Genomic DNA, 17627 nt, shown 5'->3' with positions numbered 1-17627 from the left:
TGATGAAAGCCCTGAAAGTTTACTAACTGCTACCTGGTGGAATTTCCTGGAACTTCTCATGCTCCCGTCTGGCTCTCGCTAGATTTCAAACTAAAATCGGTAAAAGAGGATTTCTGATTACATTTGACACCACTTTGACACTGACATGACACTGACATCAACTTGTCTAACCTTTTAACCAACCTAATCTAACCCGAGCTGACATATTCTGGAATCGTGGGGCGGTTTGACAGATAAACCTGATCTTGACCACAAAAATAAGCACAAAATAAGGAATTGATTGGAGACAATTGTCTGATTCATCTGAAATTATTTTCAATGCAGATATGGGACCACCGCCAGTAGTTACAGGGATATCGCCGAAGGAAGGACCACCAGGAACGCGAGTGACGTTGAGGGGCGAGTTTTTAGGAGCAAAAGCGCAGGACCTGATAGGTTAGATTGAACTGTCACTGTTGAAAATATTGGCATTAATTGTAAAAGTCAACTATTGAAAATTGAATCGCGGTATACACATGCTGTACATTTTCCAAAAAATCATCCTATGACAGGTTTGACCATCTGCGGATGCGAGTGTCTTTTGTCAGCTGAATGGAAGTCCCCAAACAAAATCATCGCCCGCTCTGGACCAGGTAAAGGGCGAGGTGATATTATAGTCACAACAAGAAATGGAGGCCAGGGTACTTCGACCGTCCAATTTCGTGGCTATCACGAAACCATTGGACCCATGAAAGAATCTGCTGTATGGGTTGAAGAAGCACCAATGCAGAGCTTGGTATGGGGAAGACGAGCTCTGTCACCTACTAATTATCAGCAAGAGGATCCGTTAGGACTCAGCGTCGAAGGAAATGAGTTAGGAAATGTTCTGCATTCAAGATTACTGCAATAGTAACGAAGCAAGATCTAATCAGAATATATTGTTTTCAGTAAGAAATTTCCTGAGGATGAATTAATTGAGCTATTTGGCGATGGTAGCGGTGAATTGGCCAGTGAGAAGTTTCACCCAGGCTGGTTTTTATTACAACATCATCATGCTACCACCCTAGATGATCTTAAAGCAGGATTAGCTTATCTCAGACGCAAAGTTCACTCACAGAAAGAGGGCCAATTATCTTTTCTCAAGGTGAAACAGGACAATTTCACATCACACAGATACTTTTTGATTCGTTCAACATTCGATCTTCTGATTTACACTTTTGTTTAATTTTCTTCTCCAACAAGTAATTTGTTGATCTTTTTATTTATTTATAGGCGAATGTTGGTTCGGTGATGGAGCAATTAGATACAATTATGCTACTGAAGGAACAGTTTGAGTCAGATGTTCAAAAAAATGGCAAAGATCCAACAGCGAAACTTGAAAAAGCTATCAAAGATTCAATGGCTGAAGCTGACAAACTATTTCATGATGTCTTGGCTCGAAGAGATAAAGCGGATGCGACAAGGAATGCCTTATCTTTGATGCAACGCTACCGATTTTTGTTCTGTATGCCAGTAAACATTGAAAAGAATATAAAGGGAGGGAATTATGAGTTGGTAATCAATGATTATGCCAGAGTGAAGAATCTATTTGGTAATACTGAGTTGGAAGTTTTTAAAAAAGTATTAAACGAAATTGAAGTTAGAATTGGAAAACTTAGAACTGTGCTCCGAAAAAAATTAGAAGAAATGCCGGTCACTTTGGATGAGCAGAAAAAGATCATAAGAAATTTAGTAAACCTCGCAGCTGAAGGTGATCCAGCATGGGATGCGATAGGTATGCATTATTAAATATATGTGAAATTTCAATAGGAAAGTTCATGAACCAGGGCATCACGGGTCAGTCAAGTACATTAGTATTCTATACAGGTTGAAATTCTTTGTGATGTACTGCAATGGTGTATGTTTGTATTTCAGCATCACATGCTCATTATTTAGAAAAAAGTGTGACAGCTTGTATAAACGAGTATTTAGAATCTGAAAACGCTGGTGGTGATGATTCGAGTAAAACCCCAAAGTCAAACGGCTTAACGCCAACCTCGGTCAAACAATTGAGAATGCAACAAAACGAGGAAAATAATGTTCCGCCACAGGTTCTATGTGTTGAAGCTATTTGTGATGTAGTCACAGAGCAATTACCAGACTTATGGCGCTTAGGACAGAGTTATTTTACAGGACAATTACACGTAACTGTTGATATAGAAAAACAAATCCCCTTCAAAGTGAGTATTCAAATAATGACTCAGGAAATGCTGTTGACTTTATAATTTAAACCTTAATACTTGGTATACTTTTTCATTTTAATGCTGAGAAAAAAAATGTTCCATATAAGGTTTTTCATATAGTATGCATGTAATTCGATTTTACACACTGCATCGAAAAGTGCCATTTTATGCACTAATAGTAGTGCTTAAAATCGAATTATTCTACATATACTATGTCAAAAAAGTATCATATGTAACACATGCCTACATTTTACATAATTGTGCCATAATATACTATTTCGATATTTTAGAGCCTGGTTCTATCTAGTATGCAACATGCAGTGGATGCAATGAAAACAGCCTGTGGGACAAACTTGGATGCATCTTGGCTTCTTCATAACTTGAGACGTATCCGACAAACGTATGCGTCTTTAATTCATTTGGATTTACCCAGTGAGGCCTTAGACATATTTGGCAAATACTTATTTGATCTTAGGTAGGTATTCTAATGTATTTGATAGTTTCAAAATGTGAATTAATATGATTTAAAGTGAATAATAAAACATTTGCGTTCAATTCAGGTTACAGTGCTTGGTGGCATTGTTCAAGCAAACCGCAGACAAAATAACTGCCTTACATCGTAAGGAAACATGGAAAATTGAATATCTGAATGAACACGGAGGAGTAACACGACTGGTAATACACTCCGGCACTACATATTTCAAGACAAATATTCAGTTTATTTATGTTTGATTTACCTTGAATAGCCAGGTCTTTTTGAAGAAATGGTACTGGAAGTGTCAAAACTCGCTCGAGAAACAGTAATAGCTTGTGGACCTCGAGAACTCCCTTTGCTAGCGCATACTAGTCATCAAACTCTGTTTCATAATGCAGTAAAAACACTATTCACTGCTTTTGCAAAATGCTTACAACAGCTGGCTTTCAGTGGAAGTGAAGAAGCTATGGACGATGATGAATCCTCAGTATCACAACTGATTGGTTCTCCAGTTGGCTATAGAACTAGAGACAAGCAACAAGGGCCAGTGAGAATTTACTTTGAATATTTTCATTGATAGTTACTGTTTTCAATAAACGCTACCAACCGAATTATTACACTTTCTACAGACATGGGAGCAGTGTTTACTAATATCACTGAGTAACATTCGTTATACTCTGAATACAATAATACCACATGTTAATGATGCACTGAAGCAGCATGGTTATCCGCCCTTGTCTTTAACCATGAGTTCGAATACCGATTGGACTCAATTGGATACATTGGATAGTGCCGTATTAGACGCATATTTGGAACGACGCTGTGATCCCCTTGTCGGTACCATAGAACCAAGTATGTACCTAGGTGGTCTAGAATGGCATTTGGACATTGAGCCCTCACACGTGAGGCCTTACGTACAAGAGGCTTTGACTAATCTGATCGCAGTTCATGCAGAGGTATTTACGTTGTTTTCATGTGAAAATATTAAAGTTACAGATAATTTGGATTCATTTTATAGTTGTAATTTCATGAAACAGGTACGACGGGTTTCACCAGGTTTATTGAAGAGAGTTTTATCACACATTGTTGAAACAGTTGCTGAAGAATTAGCACGGCTGATGTCTTGTGTAACTCATTTTAGTCCTTCAGGAGCTGTTCAAGCTAGAGTCGATATTACGTTACTGACAAGTGCTGTCCACTCTTATATTACTCCGAGAGCTGGGTAAATCTTGGTCTTTCTTTTTTGAATCCCAACCGAAGCCCTATTTGTATCAGATTCAAATAAATTTGTGGCACTGATTCGCTTGGGTAGAAATCTGAAGCATAATGAAAATACAACATTTTTCCTACAGGAGCTTTTTCGAAGAAGCATTGGATGCGATTTCTGAACCAGTCTGTAAAGAGGACTCGCAAAAAATCGACGCTCTATTGCGCAAAGTAGCTTCCTCCATGCGCCTACAACTTGCATGTCTTGCTGACGATTCAGCAGACGGCATTATTCTGAAGGGGTCCGATCCAAATCGTGTGACAACAGTTTAACTTCCATTTGGAAATTTGGTAACCACTTTTCCTTCAGTTTATATGATTGACAAATTTTTTTACCAACTTACATGACTCCGCATAATCCCTTCTTATCAAAACAAATAACGTGCTATTAAGTACAAGTGGGATTTACTATTGAGTAAATTGTGCACGATTCACAATATATTTCATGGATTCTTCAAACAGTTTGAAATAGTAGTATAATTATTTATATTTTGTAAAATACAGAGACACAGAACTGTTAGACATACATTTGTTTGCTATGCGACAGCTTCCCATACATAGAAAAACTTGCAGATTATTAGGATGGTGTAAAACTATGTACATACATACAATTTCCACTCACGAAAAATGAATCTTTACGTTGTCTCTTCAACGACTTGCAAGATTCCGGTAGTTCCAGTTAGTAATACTATATCACCTGTAAATAGGAGTGGATAATATAGTTTACAAAAAAAAAAGGAAGCAGTAAAGTTTTGTTTTAGTGTCTATACCTGATAATATGAATAATACTAAGCATCACGATAACTGACTATGATCAGAGTTATAAATACATATTGTAAATACGACTAATATTGCATAGCGAAAATAAGAAAAATAACACAAATAAATATCAGAGAAAACAATTTGGAACATGCTTTTTTCATCACAAACACAAAATTATATTTATGTAGAGCTTGCTTTATTTCACATATTTATATCTTTTTAAATCAGGGATAAAACAAGGGCTATTGCAGGTTTTGTTAAAAATGATAGTTACGAATTGAATAAGTGTACTACTATTCTTTTTGTTTTTGTGTAGATGTTTTGATTCATACATACCTGTACGAAATTTTTGTGTAGCTCCTTCAGCACCAACAATACACGGTAAACCATATTCTCTCGCTACAACAGCTCCATGACTAATGAGACCTCCAAGTTCAGTGACCACACCACCCAATATTGGAAAATAGGGACTCCAACCAATATCGGTGCACTGTGTTATTAATATATCACCAGGTTTCAGTTGTACAGCATCATTTATATTAGTGATAATGCAAGCACGACCTAGGACTGTCCCTCCACCGACTGGTGTTCCTGATACCCGAGCACCTCCCTCACGAATTTTTGTACTGGGCTCTGCCTAAATAGAACAAATATTTTTATAAATATTTAATCGTGTTAAGATTACCATATACGTACAGATTAGACATTACAAAAAAAAATTGGAGGATACCACCTTCTTAATTGTTGTGAACTGATATTATACAGGAAATACTTTTCACTTACCAGTATAGGTTTTAATACACCTCTATTCACTTCCGGAAACTGAATTTTGTCACAGTGAGGATAAAGTCTTTGTCTTCTTATCGCTCTAAAAAACAATTTTTTGTTTTTCAAATTAACCTTATGCTCAGTAATGAATAAGCAAAATACTCACTTTTGCACTAATGTTGGATTTGAACTAATAAATAACAGACCAATTTCCTGATGGGTAAGAAAGAATATCAAATTCATGTCAGGTAGTTGGCCATCCTCGACCATTAGTCTACCAAGTTTTTGGTATCCTAATCTCAAAGCATTGACTGTGGAAACTAAAACAGCTTTTGTCAATTCTCTGCGACTAACGGCACTCCTGTTAAGTGGTATCAGCATCTCCAATATCTTTTTTGTGACTCGACTTTTCGGCGTGCGTAATCGATCTACAGTTTCGGCTACACTTAATTCTTTAAATACTGGTGGCTCTCCTGATGATGCTACGGCTGCCTGTTTTTAGCCAGTGACAGAATAAATAAATATCAAAATATTTTAGTCTTATGTTGAAAGTAATATTTTTTGAGAATCTCGTTGTATTTATGACTTACTTGAAGTGAGGATATTAGTTTCTCAGGCTTCATATCCCATGTTTCAGTCATCAAATCTAATTCTCTTATGCACCTGTATCCGTGTTCTTTCAAAAAATCATCAAACATGACTGCAGCTGCAGTGCAATTCAGCGTTAACCAATCTCTAGCTTCTTTTGGATCTAGCTTAACAAATTCTTCAGCTTTTTCACCATTCCTTATTGTATTAGCAAGGTTACGTAGAGCTGTGGGAACTTGAGCACTCACTACATCACTACAGGAACTTAGGAATATGCCTACATCTGAATAGTGGTTGATATTCAAATTTGGAGCACCTTCTGTCAACACTGACATTGCAACAATTTGACAGAATACACTCACTTTTGATGTATGAGCGTGATATATTGATGCCTACATCAAAGAGAACACAAAGTAGCAGTTTTTTGTAAATATTAGATGATGGAAGCAGCAAGCAGCAAAGTTATGACGTTCACAATTTTTTCTAATTTTTTGGTCAATAATTGAACACATGTCTGTAGTAGAAATTATGAGTATGTAAATAATGATTAAATATAAGAATATAGGTACCTGAAGCAATTTCTCTAAACTATCATCGAGATCTTTATAAAGATGTTCCGCCCTTACGTAGGACTCAACATCAAACTTGAAGTTTGCGTGAAATTTCTTAGCCAGTTGTTCTATGTTTCCATTGACCCAAGTATCTCTTATTATGGCTTTATACAACTTCAGTTTACTCTTTATTCCCTGAATTCCATTTCTTTTCACAGCCCAAGCATGAAGCTCTGGGGTTGTTACTTCATGACCACAAATTGCGATATCGATGATCTTATTGCTTAAAGATATTTTGGACTCAACTTCACGCAATATTGTCTGCATAAAAGTATGTGTAAGAATTCTAATGCATATGGAAAGTTTAACAAATTTGAAATTTGTGAGTTATCGTATTTTATGGACACTTACATTCATATAATTAATGCAGCATCTCATTCCTGTAATACCAATGAAAGTTTCACAATAACAATGAGTCGGTTTAAACTTAGAATCAAGCAGGATCGCCCTGTCTATTGATCGCACAACAGTACTCAATGTCAGCGGTGATGTAGCTCCTGGAAAAACTTCCCCAGCATTAGAAAATACTAGAGTATCAATTTCACTAGGCACTGGTGAATCTAATTCATGGATTATTTCAAAATCAGACCAGTTATCCAAAGCTGTAACTGGGCGTGCTTGCAGCAAGAATATTTTTCCCTGTGCAACAGCCCATTCAATATCACGTGCAGAGCCGAACAATGCTTCCAAATGTATGCCCAATTTGCTCAATTTCAAAGCAGTTTCTTCCGAAATACATAATTCGTTATGGTAAGAGTCTTTGAGCTCCTCAGTTACCGTGCCCTCGTCCGAAGTCATTGAAACTTTGTGAGTTTTCTTTCCCAACTTGAGGTCTTTCACTGCTAAAGCATTGTTCAAACTTCTCTTAACAATTACTGTGTCGGGCTCAATCATTGCAGAAACAACACTCTGGTAGAAGTCATAAAGAAGGAAGTTTAGTAGACGATATTACATCTATCCAAAAATTATTTGGTATAACTTATTGCTAGGTAGATGCTTGCGTACCCACCTCTCCCAGGCCATAATTAGCTGTTATGAGAATTTCTCTAGGGTCTCCGGAAGTTGGATGTCTTGTGAACATTACACCAGCTGTCTCAGCATTAACCATTTGCTGGACACAAACCCCCATTTCAGCCTTTATGGGTTGACCACGTTGTCTCCTAATTAATTAGTTTCGGTACAGTACAGATTCAGATAAACTTGCAGGAATCTTATTTACTAAGTTTTGTGCATTATTAATATTTGAATGCATTTCTAATTTACAATAGTCTAGTCATTGTACTTCATCATTCGTTAACGAAATTACACATTAATATAAAGTAAACATTTAAAGAGAAGTTAACACAGTCAATTGTAAATACCTGTATTCTACACTTTGATATGCATATAAACTACCCCAGCATTTTGCAACTGCTTTAATGATATTTTCAACGCCTTTCAATCCAAGGAAAGTTGCATTTTGACCTGCAGCCGAAGTGTCTTCACTGTCTTCTCCAACAGCGCTAGATCTCACTGCAAATCTTTCAAACTTGTCTGATATTTTCAAGTCAGTTTGTAGATCAGAATCAAGATGTGAGACAGATTGTCTTATTGATGCTTGAATTGGTTCGATTATAGGGGTTTGTTCAAAAAGTGCTACAGCTCTGAAAACGTAAAGATACATGAAGTGGAGCACACCTGTGATGCTGCGTCAGCCATGAAAATAATTGCAGACCTTCAAATACCATACATAATATAAATTTGATGTATTCCGCATATTTAGGATAATCTAAAAATATGACTGTAAGAGGAAAAATATGTACGGGTATTAATATCTTTTACACTTACTTCTCGCAAGCTACTTTTAAATCAGCCTTCAATATTCCCGCACTAACGTTTTTAACATAAGTAACAGCATTTGCCAATGGTTCATTTTTCTCTATCTGTAGATTTAGAGCAGCCGTGGTAATGCAAAATCCCAAAGGTACGATGAACTGTCAAAATTATATAAATGATTCATTTAGTTACTTCAAAATATTGTCAAATAAATCAGTGCCATAAGCAGCTACCTCCTTATGTGGGATAGACGTTAGTAATGCTATCGAAGATCCTTTACCACCAACGGCCGTCTCGCTTTGACAAATTCGGTCCTTAAATGAAACTGTGTATAAATCAACTTCCGGTTTCAAATTTGATGGTAGGAGGTGAGGTATTTTTCCCACTGGTTTCAATGGGCTTGGGCCATTATAATTATACCACAAATATGCTATTCCGTACCCTAGAACGTAAATACATTAATAATGATAATTATATTTGGTCCTATTTCATTATGTCTTTAAGAAACAGTACATCACCTGTGTCGTTATTCAATTTTATTTCGGTGTTAAAAACTCTAGCTTCCCAATCCCATGGACGCCCACCATACAAAGTGGCACCAGAATCCATTATGCGATTAATTTCGGTGCTATATTTCCTCCCACCCGCTAGATTTCAAATATGATTTTGCGATGTTAAATGTTTAATGCTTAGAAAAACAAATTCATTATTCCTAGTAGCGGTAAAAACCATGGCAGAAGTAGTGCATGAAGATGAAAAATCCATATAGTGATAAACAAATACATTGTGAAATTAGTCTCACCTCGGAAATTGACTTTATATCTAGTGGGAATGTTCTCTCTTTGTTCAGCATAAGAAGCTAAATCAAAATCCAACTGATCAATGGAGAATACTATATCGTTAGCTTGTCTGATATGTCCGAATTTCATACTGAAAAATAAAGAATAATTAAGATAAAGTCAATAAAATCTATGAAAACAATTCTGGATAGACTGAATTATATTCAAATTGAGAATATTAAAAACATCAATAAACTAGTTTATGAATGTTCAATGTCACATTCTGTTGTGTAAAAATCAGTGATAGTCTCAAGATTTACAATATGACCAGAATAATATATTAGTAATAGTGTAATTGTCTACTGCTTATGTCAAGTTTACACTCACTGTGTTAAACCTTCCTTAGAACTATCTGCGCCCAAACAATACATTGCTCCGTCATACATTACACCGACAATGTCAACAGTTCTATGTAGTTGTGCAGGTTTGTGCACACCCCAACGCCTCTGTCGTAGCCCACGTAAATACAATTCAGTACTTGAAGAATCTTCGAAAATTAATTGACCAGCTAAAGTTCCCCATTGGTCAAATCCACCGGTCTTGTTAAGTTTGCTGTAAATTTGAGTGAGTCAAAGGTAATGTTATCGCAGTGTGAAACAGTCTTACATCATATTTATCCATTGAGGATTTTTCCAAGGTTCTCTAGCCAGAGCATCTGCTTGTAGACCAGGACTCCAATCTTTTGGCCATAACAGTGGCGGAGCACTAGCAGTGTATCTGAAACGTTTTTATTGGTGACATAGGTCAATGCTTACCAATCTCGATGTGTTACTTATTTTAAATAATTGTTCATCTGAAATGTAATTATAAATAAAATTACATTACATGTCGTACTCACATAAAATGGAAACGAACATGTTCTACTTTTCCTTCATTTTGGCGATAATTACGTTTGATCCCATTTCTCAATAAACCATTGAAAGTTATTCTCCACCGTCTCCATGGCTCCAGAGGTGTAATCTTTAATCCTACAGCAGACCATCCACGATCCACATTGTTGAAGATTACACTGTCTGGATGATCTGGAATCACATCGTTGGCCATTTTATGCTACTACGTAAAAAAAAAAAGTAGAAATGAATCGATGAAAACTTACTAGGAAGTTGATACATCCGTCCATCAGCTAAACTTAGTTGAAGTATTAGTTCAGCAGTTCGATGTCTTCTCCGTGTCAAACTTATGAATACAAAATTCCCTTTCTGATCAATACCATAAAATTGGATACTATCTGAACTCTGGAATTCGAAGTAAAAATTCCGTGAAAGTAACTGGTAAAATTTTTCTTCAATATTACAAATTAGCAAATAAATGATGACTATTTCACAGCATAATAATAATTCCGTAAACATACTTACATCTTCATCACTTAATTTCCTAAGTTCTTCCAGTTCTTTTGGCACTACTATGTCATATTTCTTCTTAATTGTAGCTTTTTTCCTTATCGCACCGTTTATACAATATTCAGCCCAACATCGCTTCAAATGAAAATTCCATCCTGGTAGTATGAGAATACATTACTTGACAACATCATTGGAAATATATTTGCGGAAATAAAACTCCAGGGAAGACGGTTTTACGTTACCTGGGATTGTGTAGTGGCTGATGATTGAATTTGTAACGAGTTTCCTTTGAACAGACTTGTTCAACCACAAGTAAATCCATATAGGCAATATAGTTACTGTAACTACTTGAATTGCGACTGTGATCCAGTCCATTTTCCATCACTTTCAGTACTATGTAATCTAAATGACATGATTGAAATTAGTATTGGGTCAGCGGTATTAATTGTGAGATAATACTTGGGGTACGTGGTATATTCAGTACTGATAATTCCTATGCTTTCGCAATGTCAATGTTAAAGTATACCGTCATCGAGTGAATTTTTTCATGTACTATCCAGACATGTAATTTTACTGAAATTGTTAATCTGTCACTTAAATATGAAATTTTATTATTAATCAGCACAAGTATACACCAGTTTCAGTTGAAAATTCCACTGAGTTGGAAGTAAGGCTATGTTTGTTTTCAAGGTTTTACTAGCAAACTGTGGCAGCTGTAAAAAACGAATACGACGATGTGATTATTTTATGATATGGCGAAGAACTGGCAATAGGAATACGTGGCTATTAGTCTTTGGGCCTTGAAAAAAATTACAAGATTCTATGGTATCTTTGCTTTCCTGGTAAATGGAATAAACATCATAACTTAATGATGCTTTACAGACGCAAGGTCGAGAAACAAGGTACAAACTATGTATTCCGTGAGTTTATAAAAGACTTAATAAACTAACAATTCTTTAAAGATGAGTCACTTTTCTCTGAAACGTCTTTGCGTCAGAGAAATAATTTCTATGTCAAACAACGAAATAAAAGAACTGAGTGTTAAGACGGACTTGAACTTTCACCTTGCGCATCATTATCAAAGAATTCTATGAAGCAGATTTATCAAGTATTCTCCAGCATATGGTAACTGGAACACAATAAAATAATGTACAATATTGTACTGTATTTCTTTACTCACAGGATATTTAGATATTAGTTGATTTCAGCATACGTGTCTGGTCGTTTGCCTTAGTTATTAGTGTGTAAAACTGGTGCTGTTATCGTTACAAAGGTCTTCAACTCAATATCTCAAGATATGAAGTATCAAGATGTCAGAGGCTTAAAAACATATACTTAATTGATTATCGTTAATTTTCAAGATATATAATTTCTTCCTAATCTGACACGTATCAACGACATAGATATTAGCATTCGGAAGCAAGATATATAAGTGTATGGAATCTTTTACCTGATGACAGTTTGTTACGTCACAGATTATTACTTGAAAAGCATCACTGATAAGGTTGATAAGTTAACTTCTGAAAGAATTTCAGTTGCTTTCACCCTTTATATAAGATATTTATTAACAAGTTAATCACTTTATTACTTCTACCGTAACAAGTATTTGAGCATCTAAAAATCGTTGTGGAACAATTTATTCAACTGACAACTAACGTTGGTTACAAATCAGTTATTTCTAATACGGCAGTAAGGCCATAAAGTAATGTCATATGATGGGCCTGCATTTAACTACCACACTAACTTGTACATTCTTAATTATTTTCAGCTAAGTTAAAACTGTGATAAACTTCCAGACTTCCTATGTAAAGTCTTGAAACTATGAGACGGTGATAATTTTTTATCTCACCGTCACTAGGTCTCTAAATAACTATCGGCGTTGCAAATTGATAGCTAGCATTATATCTATGTAATGGAAACCTTAAGGAATTTCTTATTTTAGATGTTTAAAAATCACTTCACCACAACCTTAACGTACATATTAATATCAAAGCCTTCTTTACTTTTAGTCCCCACTTGTCAAGTTTTAGAATAAATATATATCTATGTATTTCCTCAACAAAATCGATATGTTACCAACAAATGTAAATTAGAACTATGTCATAATATAATATTGCTGATTCGAACAATCGCGGAATGTCAAGTGTGCACTAGAGTTTATCTTAGTATCACATTGTGGTAATATAATTTTTCATATTGTTAGTAAAATGAATTTAAAGAAATATAATAAATAAACAATTAATAATATCTTTAATTAACGATCAACATTTGTACTAATTTTTCTTCTTGTCATACATTGCATGCTCCATTGGTGTTTCATCAATTGAAACTGCGTCATCTCTACGAGATTTGTCAACCGGATAAAGCCTACAAAATTTTAACAATATTATTTTCTTTTTCTGTAGTGCACAACTATATGACATGAAAAGTCATCGAGGATTATTATGTTAAATTTATTGAAAAAATTAATATAAGGGAGCCAAAGCTACAAAACCAATCTTGGTATGGAACTTACCATCTCTGGTAGAGGTAGACTAAGAATACAGCATCGTCACGGAAACACGCGACTCTGTGCGCAGTCGGCATTGTTATGATAAATGCAAAAATATCGTCAATAAAAGTGTTAAATGCTTTATACATAAATGCCCTCCATGGTAAATGAGCAACTGACTTGAGCTTGTAATTCACAAACAATTGTGGAAGCATAAAGAGGAAGCCAAAGGCATACACGCCGTTCACCAAGGAATTTATGCTCCACGAGTACCAGCTGGAATCAATTATCATCGTATTAGAATGAAAGAAAAAAAAAAAACTTCGAAAGAACGTTGATGAGTAGTCAACGAGCAGTAAATCTCATTAGTAACTATTTGAGACGTGTCTCGTTGAATATGTTATGGATCGATCAAATCTTTCAAATTATATCTTACCTTTTGTGCGGTTGGTACAGTAATGAATACACTGCTCCACCAGTTACTAAAGGATATAAAAGATAGGACAGATACTTCATACTTTCAGCATCAAATTTACGTGTTCTTTCTTCAGCAGAGCTGGATTCAATCTTTTCGAATTTAATTCGTGGTAACCAGCCTTGGCCAGTAACAAATTCGGCCCTCAATATTTTTTTGGATTTCCAGAACTGTAAATATAGTGCACCGCAACAATTAGCATACCACCGTATCTTTAAATTTCAGAATCTAAAAACTTTTTTAAGGAAACTTTCTTCATCTCCAAAAACGTATAATATATACATATTGTTACTCAAATTTATTCAAGAAACGCATTTACCTCAATGATTGTACCGATACCAGCGGGAATAAGAACAAGCATAGACGATTGTTCGTCAAGAAGGTACAGGAATATGACCGCTTGACTAAAAGCTCGCCAAACTACAGTTCGCACACTCAACCCTGCTAAATTATTTTTGCCACGCCAGAAACTGACGTCATTTTTAAATGCAAGAAAGTCGAATAAAAGCTGAAAAAACGGAATACATCAATTTCAGCGAGACAAACTAACAACCGATATAATCAAATAAATGAACTTACGTGTACTGCAGCAATAAAAATTGTTCCACCTAGAAGGTACACATTAGTATCAGCAAAAATGCCCTTAACTTCGTCAACGTCTTTGTCCGAAAAACCCAGACCTTTCAGTCCCTGCATAGCAGCCTCTACATGCAATATTAATCTCAATTTCCCAATTGAAATAGGTGTGTAAAATACAGTAACATTCATGGTATCATTTTGTGGTGATATTTTCACCAAATCTCTATGCCGAGTTTGGAGAAAATCGTAGTTCACGATTGGCAAGTACATTCCATCTCGTGTTATGCTGTAAAAAGTTGTACAATATAACTTTTATTTTAGTGATGTATGAAGGGAGGCTAACCGGCATAATTTGTAATGATAACACGTCACACCTTATGTCCCTTGCAAGTTCTAATGGTAAGTTGTGTGCAGGCAATTTTATATTGTCTGTTATCATTGTGAAAGTAACTTGGCTTTTTAAATGCGAAACAGGTTTCATTAAGCGCTCTGTATTTTTCTTAGATTTTTCATCGCCCAATAAATTGAAAGCTGCGATTTCAGGTACTACATACTGAGTCATTTTTATCCTAGTATAAACTGTTGTTGGATCCTGAAATACAAGAGAACCGATGAAATAAGATATGATGTTTCTAGCGATTATTTATATGAATAATAAGGTGACTCAAATCGCAACCGATTTATATCAAATACAGGAATAACACAATGCAGCTGTACATTAAAGATTTTATGAAAGTAATAGCTTTTCATAAGGTATAAAAAAAATCTGGTCTCAAAATTTGCCGCCTTGTTTTGATCAACGTGAGAGCATTTGACTTCTAATTCAGACAGCTAGTTTTCACTTAATAAGTATTCTCAATTTTACTCTGCAACATTTTCACATCGGTTTGTACACCTCAACATCAGCTATGATTCAAGCTATAATTTACTTGCCTTGATAACTTCGTTGTATGTGCCACCATGTTTTACAGTATGTGGTGTTATAAGTAGATGTAGAAATAGCGTTCCATTTTCTCGAGTTTTGCGGGGTATTGGCAATGTTACTTGCCTGCAATATTTTACGTGTTAATATCGATTTAAACTGCTTTTTTTTTATATTATTGTAATCTACGCAATATGTCATCAAACAAATTCTTACCCTCAAACATACAACTTGGACATAAGTGAATTCAAATTATCCAATTGACATGATAAGAGCAAGGACAAGACAATTACAAAACTTGTAGTGAATACATAAAATTGAAGCTATCCTGAATAACAATGTTAAATTGTAAAAATAGCCGTCTTATCATACATACTAATTAAAATATTACGCACGTAAAAATGGGTTAAGCATGAAAAATTCATGCTATGTGATAAACTCATTACGAAATGATCATAGTATAATATGTATGCCATTGAAATACCCGAATGTCGTACATACTGACTATCGCAAGTTTTGACCATTTAATTATGCAGAACTAATGTTTTACTCGGTAATAAATCTCATCGATTAGAATAAAAGGATAATCAAAATGTTACTCTCCAAAGTTTGAGCCAGCCTATTCTATACTCACATATCATGTGCATACGAGTAATCAAATATCCCTTCAGAATATACATGAATAAGTTCTTTTTGGAGAGGACGGCTCATCGTCGAGACATACATATGAAGCCCCAGCTTTGGCTTGGTATGCAAAAGTGAGGTGAGACAGGTTTCACCCTTGACGCATGGAGGCGGTACAAATAACAACGAAAGTGTGTAAATAGAGTAAGCTATGTACCCTAAGAAGACTCCAGAGAGCAGTAAGCTTAAAGATGGTGATTTCATTTTCTGAAAAACAATTTATATTAATACCACTGGAAGTAAACTTCAGAACATAAGATGGAGCGAAAGCTTGACTTTGGAAATAGAAATTGATCAATTTTACCCAGATATTACTGCATCGATTGTTTTATTTTGAACTGGCATCTCGAGAATCTTAATCTTGGGCTCATCGGTTAAACAAGAACTGTTTTATTTTAAATACCGATGTTGGTCCTAGTTTCAAAATATTGCACAAAATAAGGCACGTCGACTTTCGTCTACGGTTTTGAAAAACGCGCCAGGTGAACCCGATTTTACAGTAACAATACAGAAAGCATATAGAGATCAGAAAAAGATAATTGCTTCGTTTATTAATTTTTAACTTATTGAAAATCAGCATTTTGAGACTTTTCACCTACCGTTCTGTTTACAAACTTAACCTGAAAATTTCATTCCTACTTAATAACAATCTTTTGGTGCACAACGGCTACTCACCTAGTTGTATTTAAATGACGTAAGTTAACAATGACCTGCAATAGATTTGGTTCATGTATATTGCGTGCTGGATCCTATTTCATCGTTATTCCTTACAAACCGATGTCAACATAAGAAACCTGCCGACAGCTGTGCCATGTTGGCACGACATGCGACCGTCCGTCCGACGAGTTTCAATTCTGTTCTTTTTGTAAATAATTTTATCAGTACTACGGTCTGTTGCGATTGTTAAAAATTTGCATTTTTTCTTATTTTATACCTGTTAAATCAAAACTCCCGTACGGATTGTCAACTTAATAAACTTCAGAAATAGCAACTAATTGTAAGTTTTTAAATGTAATGTATAACATTCATGTAATAAGGTTTTTGACATTTACAACATGGTAATTTATTTTACACTATGTCTTTTTTTATTTCAACAGTGCGACAGGTCAACATTAACAAAAGAAATGAAGAAACAATCAAGTCTTGATATCACACACACGATTTTATGATTAGAGGATTTTCTATATTTAGCTGAAGGCAAAAAGTATTTGGCGAGTATAGTGAAACCCATACATTTAATACCCAAAAATTATTATCTATGCACACGTTATTCAACATATACATATATACTAGTTAGTTGGAAAAAGAAATTTGTGGTTTTATAATCAATATATTTATAAACATAACCAGAACTTATAATCAACAACGTAATATATGTATAGTTGGTACATACACTGCAGGTAGTACGAATATATCTAAATAGGAAAACTCTCTACATAACTGTATGTATAATATACACCTAAATATGACAGTGGAATAACGACTACTTTATGAATAAAAATTCTTTAATGTAATAAATTTCTAAAGCAAAACAACACGTTGTTCAATTAAAACTTATTGAACTCCTTAAAACTGTATAAATGAATCATATATTTCATTTTATTATACTACGTATAAATCGCTGATAGTTTTTATTCGTATAGGAATGGAGTAAAAGTTATGAAAACAAATAATTTTTTCCGCTTTTTTTTTTTAAATTGCATATAAAGGTAAATAATTAATATGTAGACTATATCAGTGTTGGGTATGAAATAATAAAAACTTAACATGCTTAAGGGTAACATGATTTGACTTAGGATGAATTAGTGTGA

The 17627-nt window shown here is 34.9% G+C and overlaps 3 protein-coding genes across 9 annotated transcripts; 1 reads left to right on the top strand and 2 right to left on the bottom strand.

The window, feature by feature from the left end:
* Window positions 1–106: 106 nt before the first annotated feature.
* On the top strand, window positions 107–8288 carry Sec5 (secretory 5). Of its 3 annotated transcripts, XM_046627230.2 has the most exons (12): window positions 110–435; window positions 552–852; window positions 928–1123; window positions 1252–1753; window positions 1894–2198; window positions 2492–2676; window positions 2762–2876; window positions 2948–3223; window positions 3306–3632; window positions 3714–3898; window positions 4029–4233; window positions 5062–8288. In XM_046627230.2, the coding sequence occupies exons 1-11, from the start codon at window positions 327–329 to the stop codon at window positions 4213–4215; spliced, it is 2688 nt and encodes an 895-aa protein (XP_046483186.1). In that variant the 5' UTR covers window positions 110–326; the 3' UTR covers window positions 4216–4233; window positions 5062–8288. The 3 variants fall into 3 exon arrangements, with proteins under 3 accessions (XP_046483195.1, XP_046483186.1, XP_046483173.1); XM_046627217.2 differs by lacking the exon at window positions 5062–8288 and having other exon boundaries at window positions 4029–4747; XM_046627239.2 differs by lacking the exons at window positions 4029–4233; window positions 5062–8288 and having other exon boundaries at window positions 107–435; window positions 3695–3832.
* LOC124219498 (rifampicin phosphotransferase-like) lies at window positions 4048–12197 on the bottom strand. Of its 5 annotated transcripts, none has more exons than XM_069135876.1 (20): window positions 11846–12197; window positions 10908–11067; window positions 10681–10820; window positions 10422–10560; window positions 10164–10347; window positions 9932–10042; window positions 9653–9877; window positions 9289–9416; window positions 9005–9133; window positions 8720–8928; window positions 8499–8644; window positions 8033–8314; window positions 7681–7831; window positions 7023–7580; window positions 6630–6932; window positions 6063–6452; window positions 5639–5964; window positions 5488–5572; window positions 5041–5341; window positions 4048–4639 (listed from the first exon to the last, which is right to left on the bottom strand). In XM_069135876.1, exons 2-20 carry the CDS (start codon window positions 11038–11040, stop codon window positions 4578–4580), a joined length of 4002 nt encoding a protein of 1333 aa, XP_068991977.1. In that variant the 5' UTR covers window positions 11041–11067; window positions 11846–12197; the 3' UTR covers window positions 4048–4577. The 5 variants fall into 5 exon arrangements, with proteins under 5 accessions (XP_068991977.1, XP_046483115.1, XP_046483104.1 ...); XM_046627159.2 differs by lacking the exon at window positions 11846–12197 and adding an exon at window positions 11192–11616; XM_046627148.2 differs by lacking the exon at window positions 11846–12197 and adding an exon at window positions 11301–11616.
* Window positions 12198–12286: 89 nt separating this feature from the next.
* On the bottom strand, window positions 12287–16637 carry LOC124219583 (lipid scramblase CLPTM1L). The gene is made up of 9 exons (XM_046627324.2): window positions 16492–16637; window positions 15767–16023; window positions 15144–15258; window positions 14585–14802; window positions 14211–14496; window positions 13951–14139; window positions 13593–13801; window positions 13181–13432; window positions 12287–13032 (listed from the first exon to the last, which is right to left on the bottom strand). The coding sequence occupies exons 2-9, from the start codon at window positions 16018–16020 to the stop codon at window positions 12939–12941; spliced, it is 1617 nt and encodes a 538-aa protein (XP_046483280.1). The 5' UTR covers window positions 16021–16023; window positions 16492–16637; the 3' UTR covers window positions 12287–12938.
* Between the last annotated feature and the right edge of the window lie 990 nt (window positions 16638–17627).

This window comes from Neodiprion pinetum, chromosome 1, assembly GCF_021155775.2.
Source record: "Neodiprion pinetum isolate iyNeoPine1 chromosome 1, iyNeoPine1.2, whole genome shotgun sequence".
NCBI classification, from domain to species: Eukaryota; Metazoa; Arthropoda; class Insecta; order Hymenoptera; family Diprionidae; genus Neodiprion; species Neodiprion pinetum.
The sequence above is the reverse complement of the archived record's forward strand: the minus strand, read 5'-3'. Positions and strand labels throughout refer to the sequence as shown.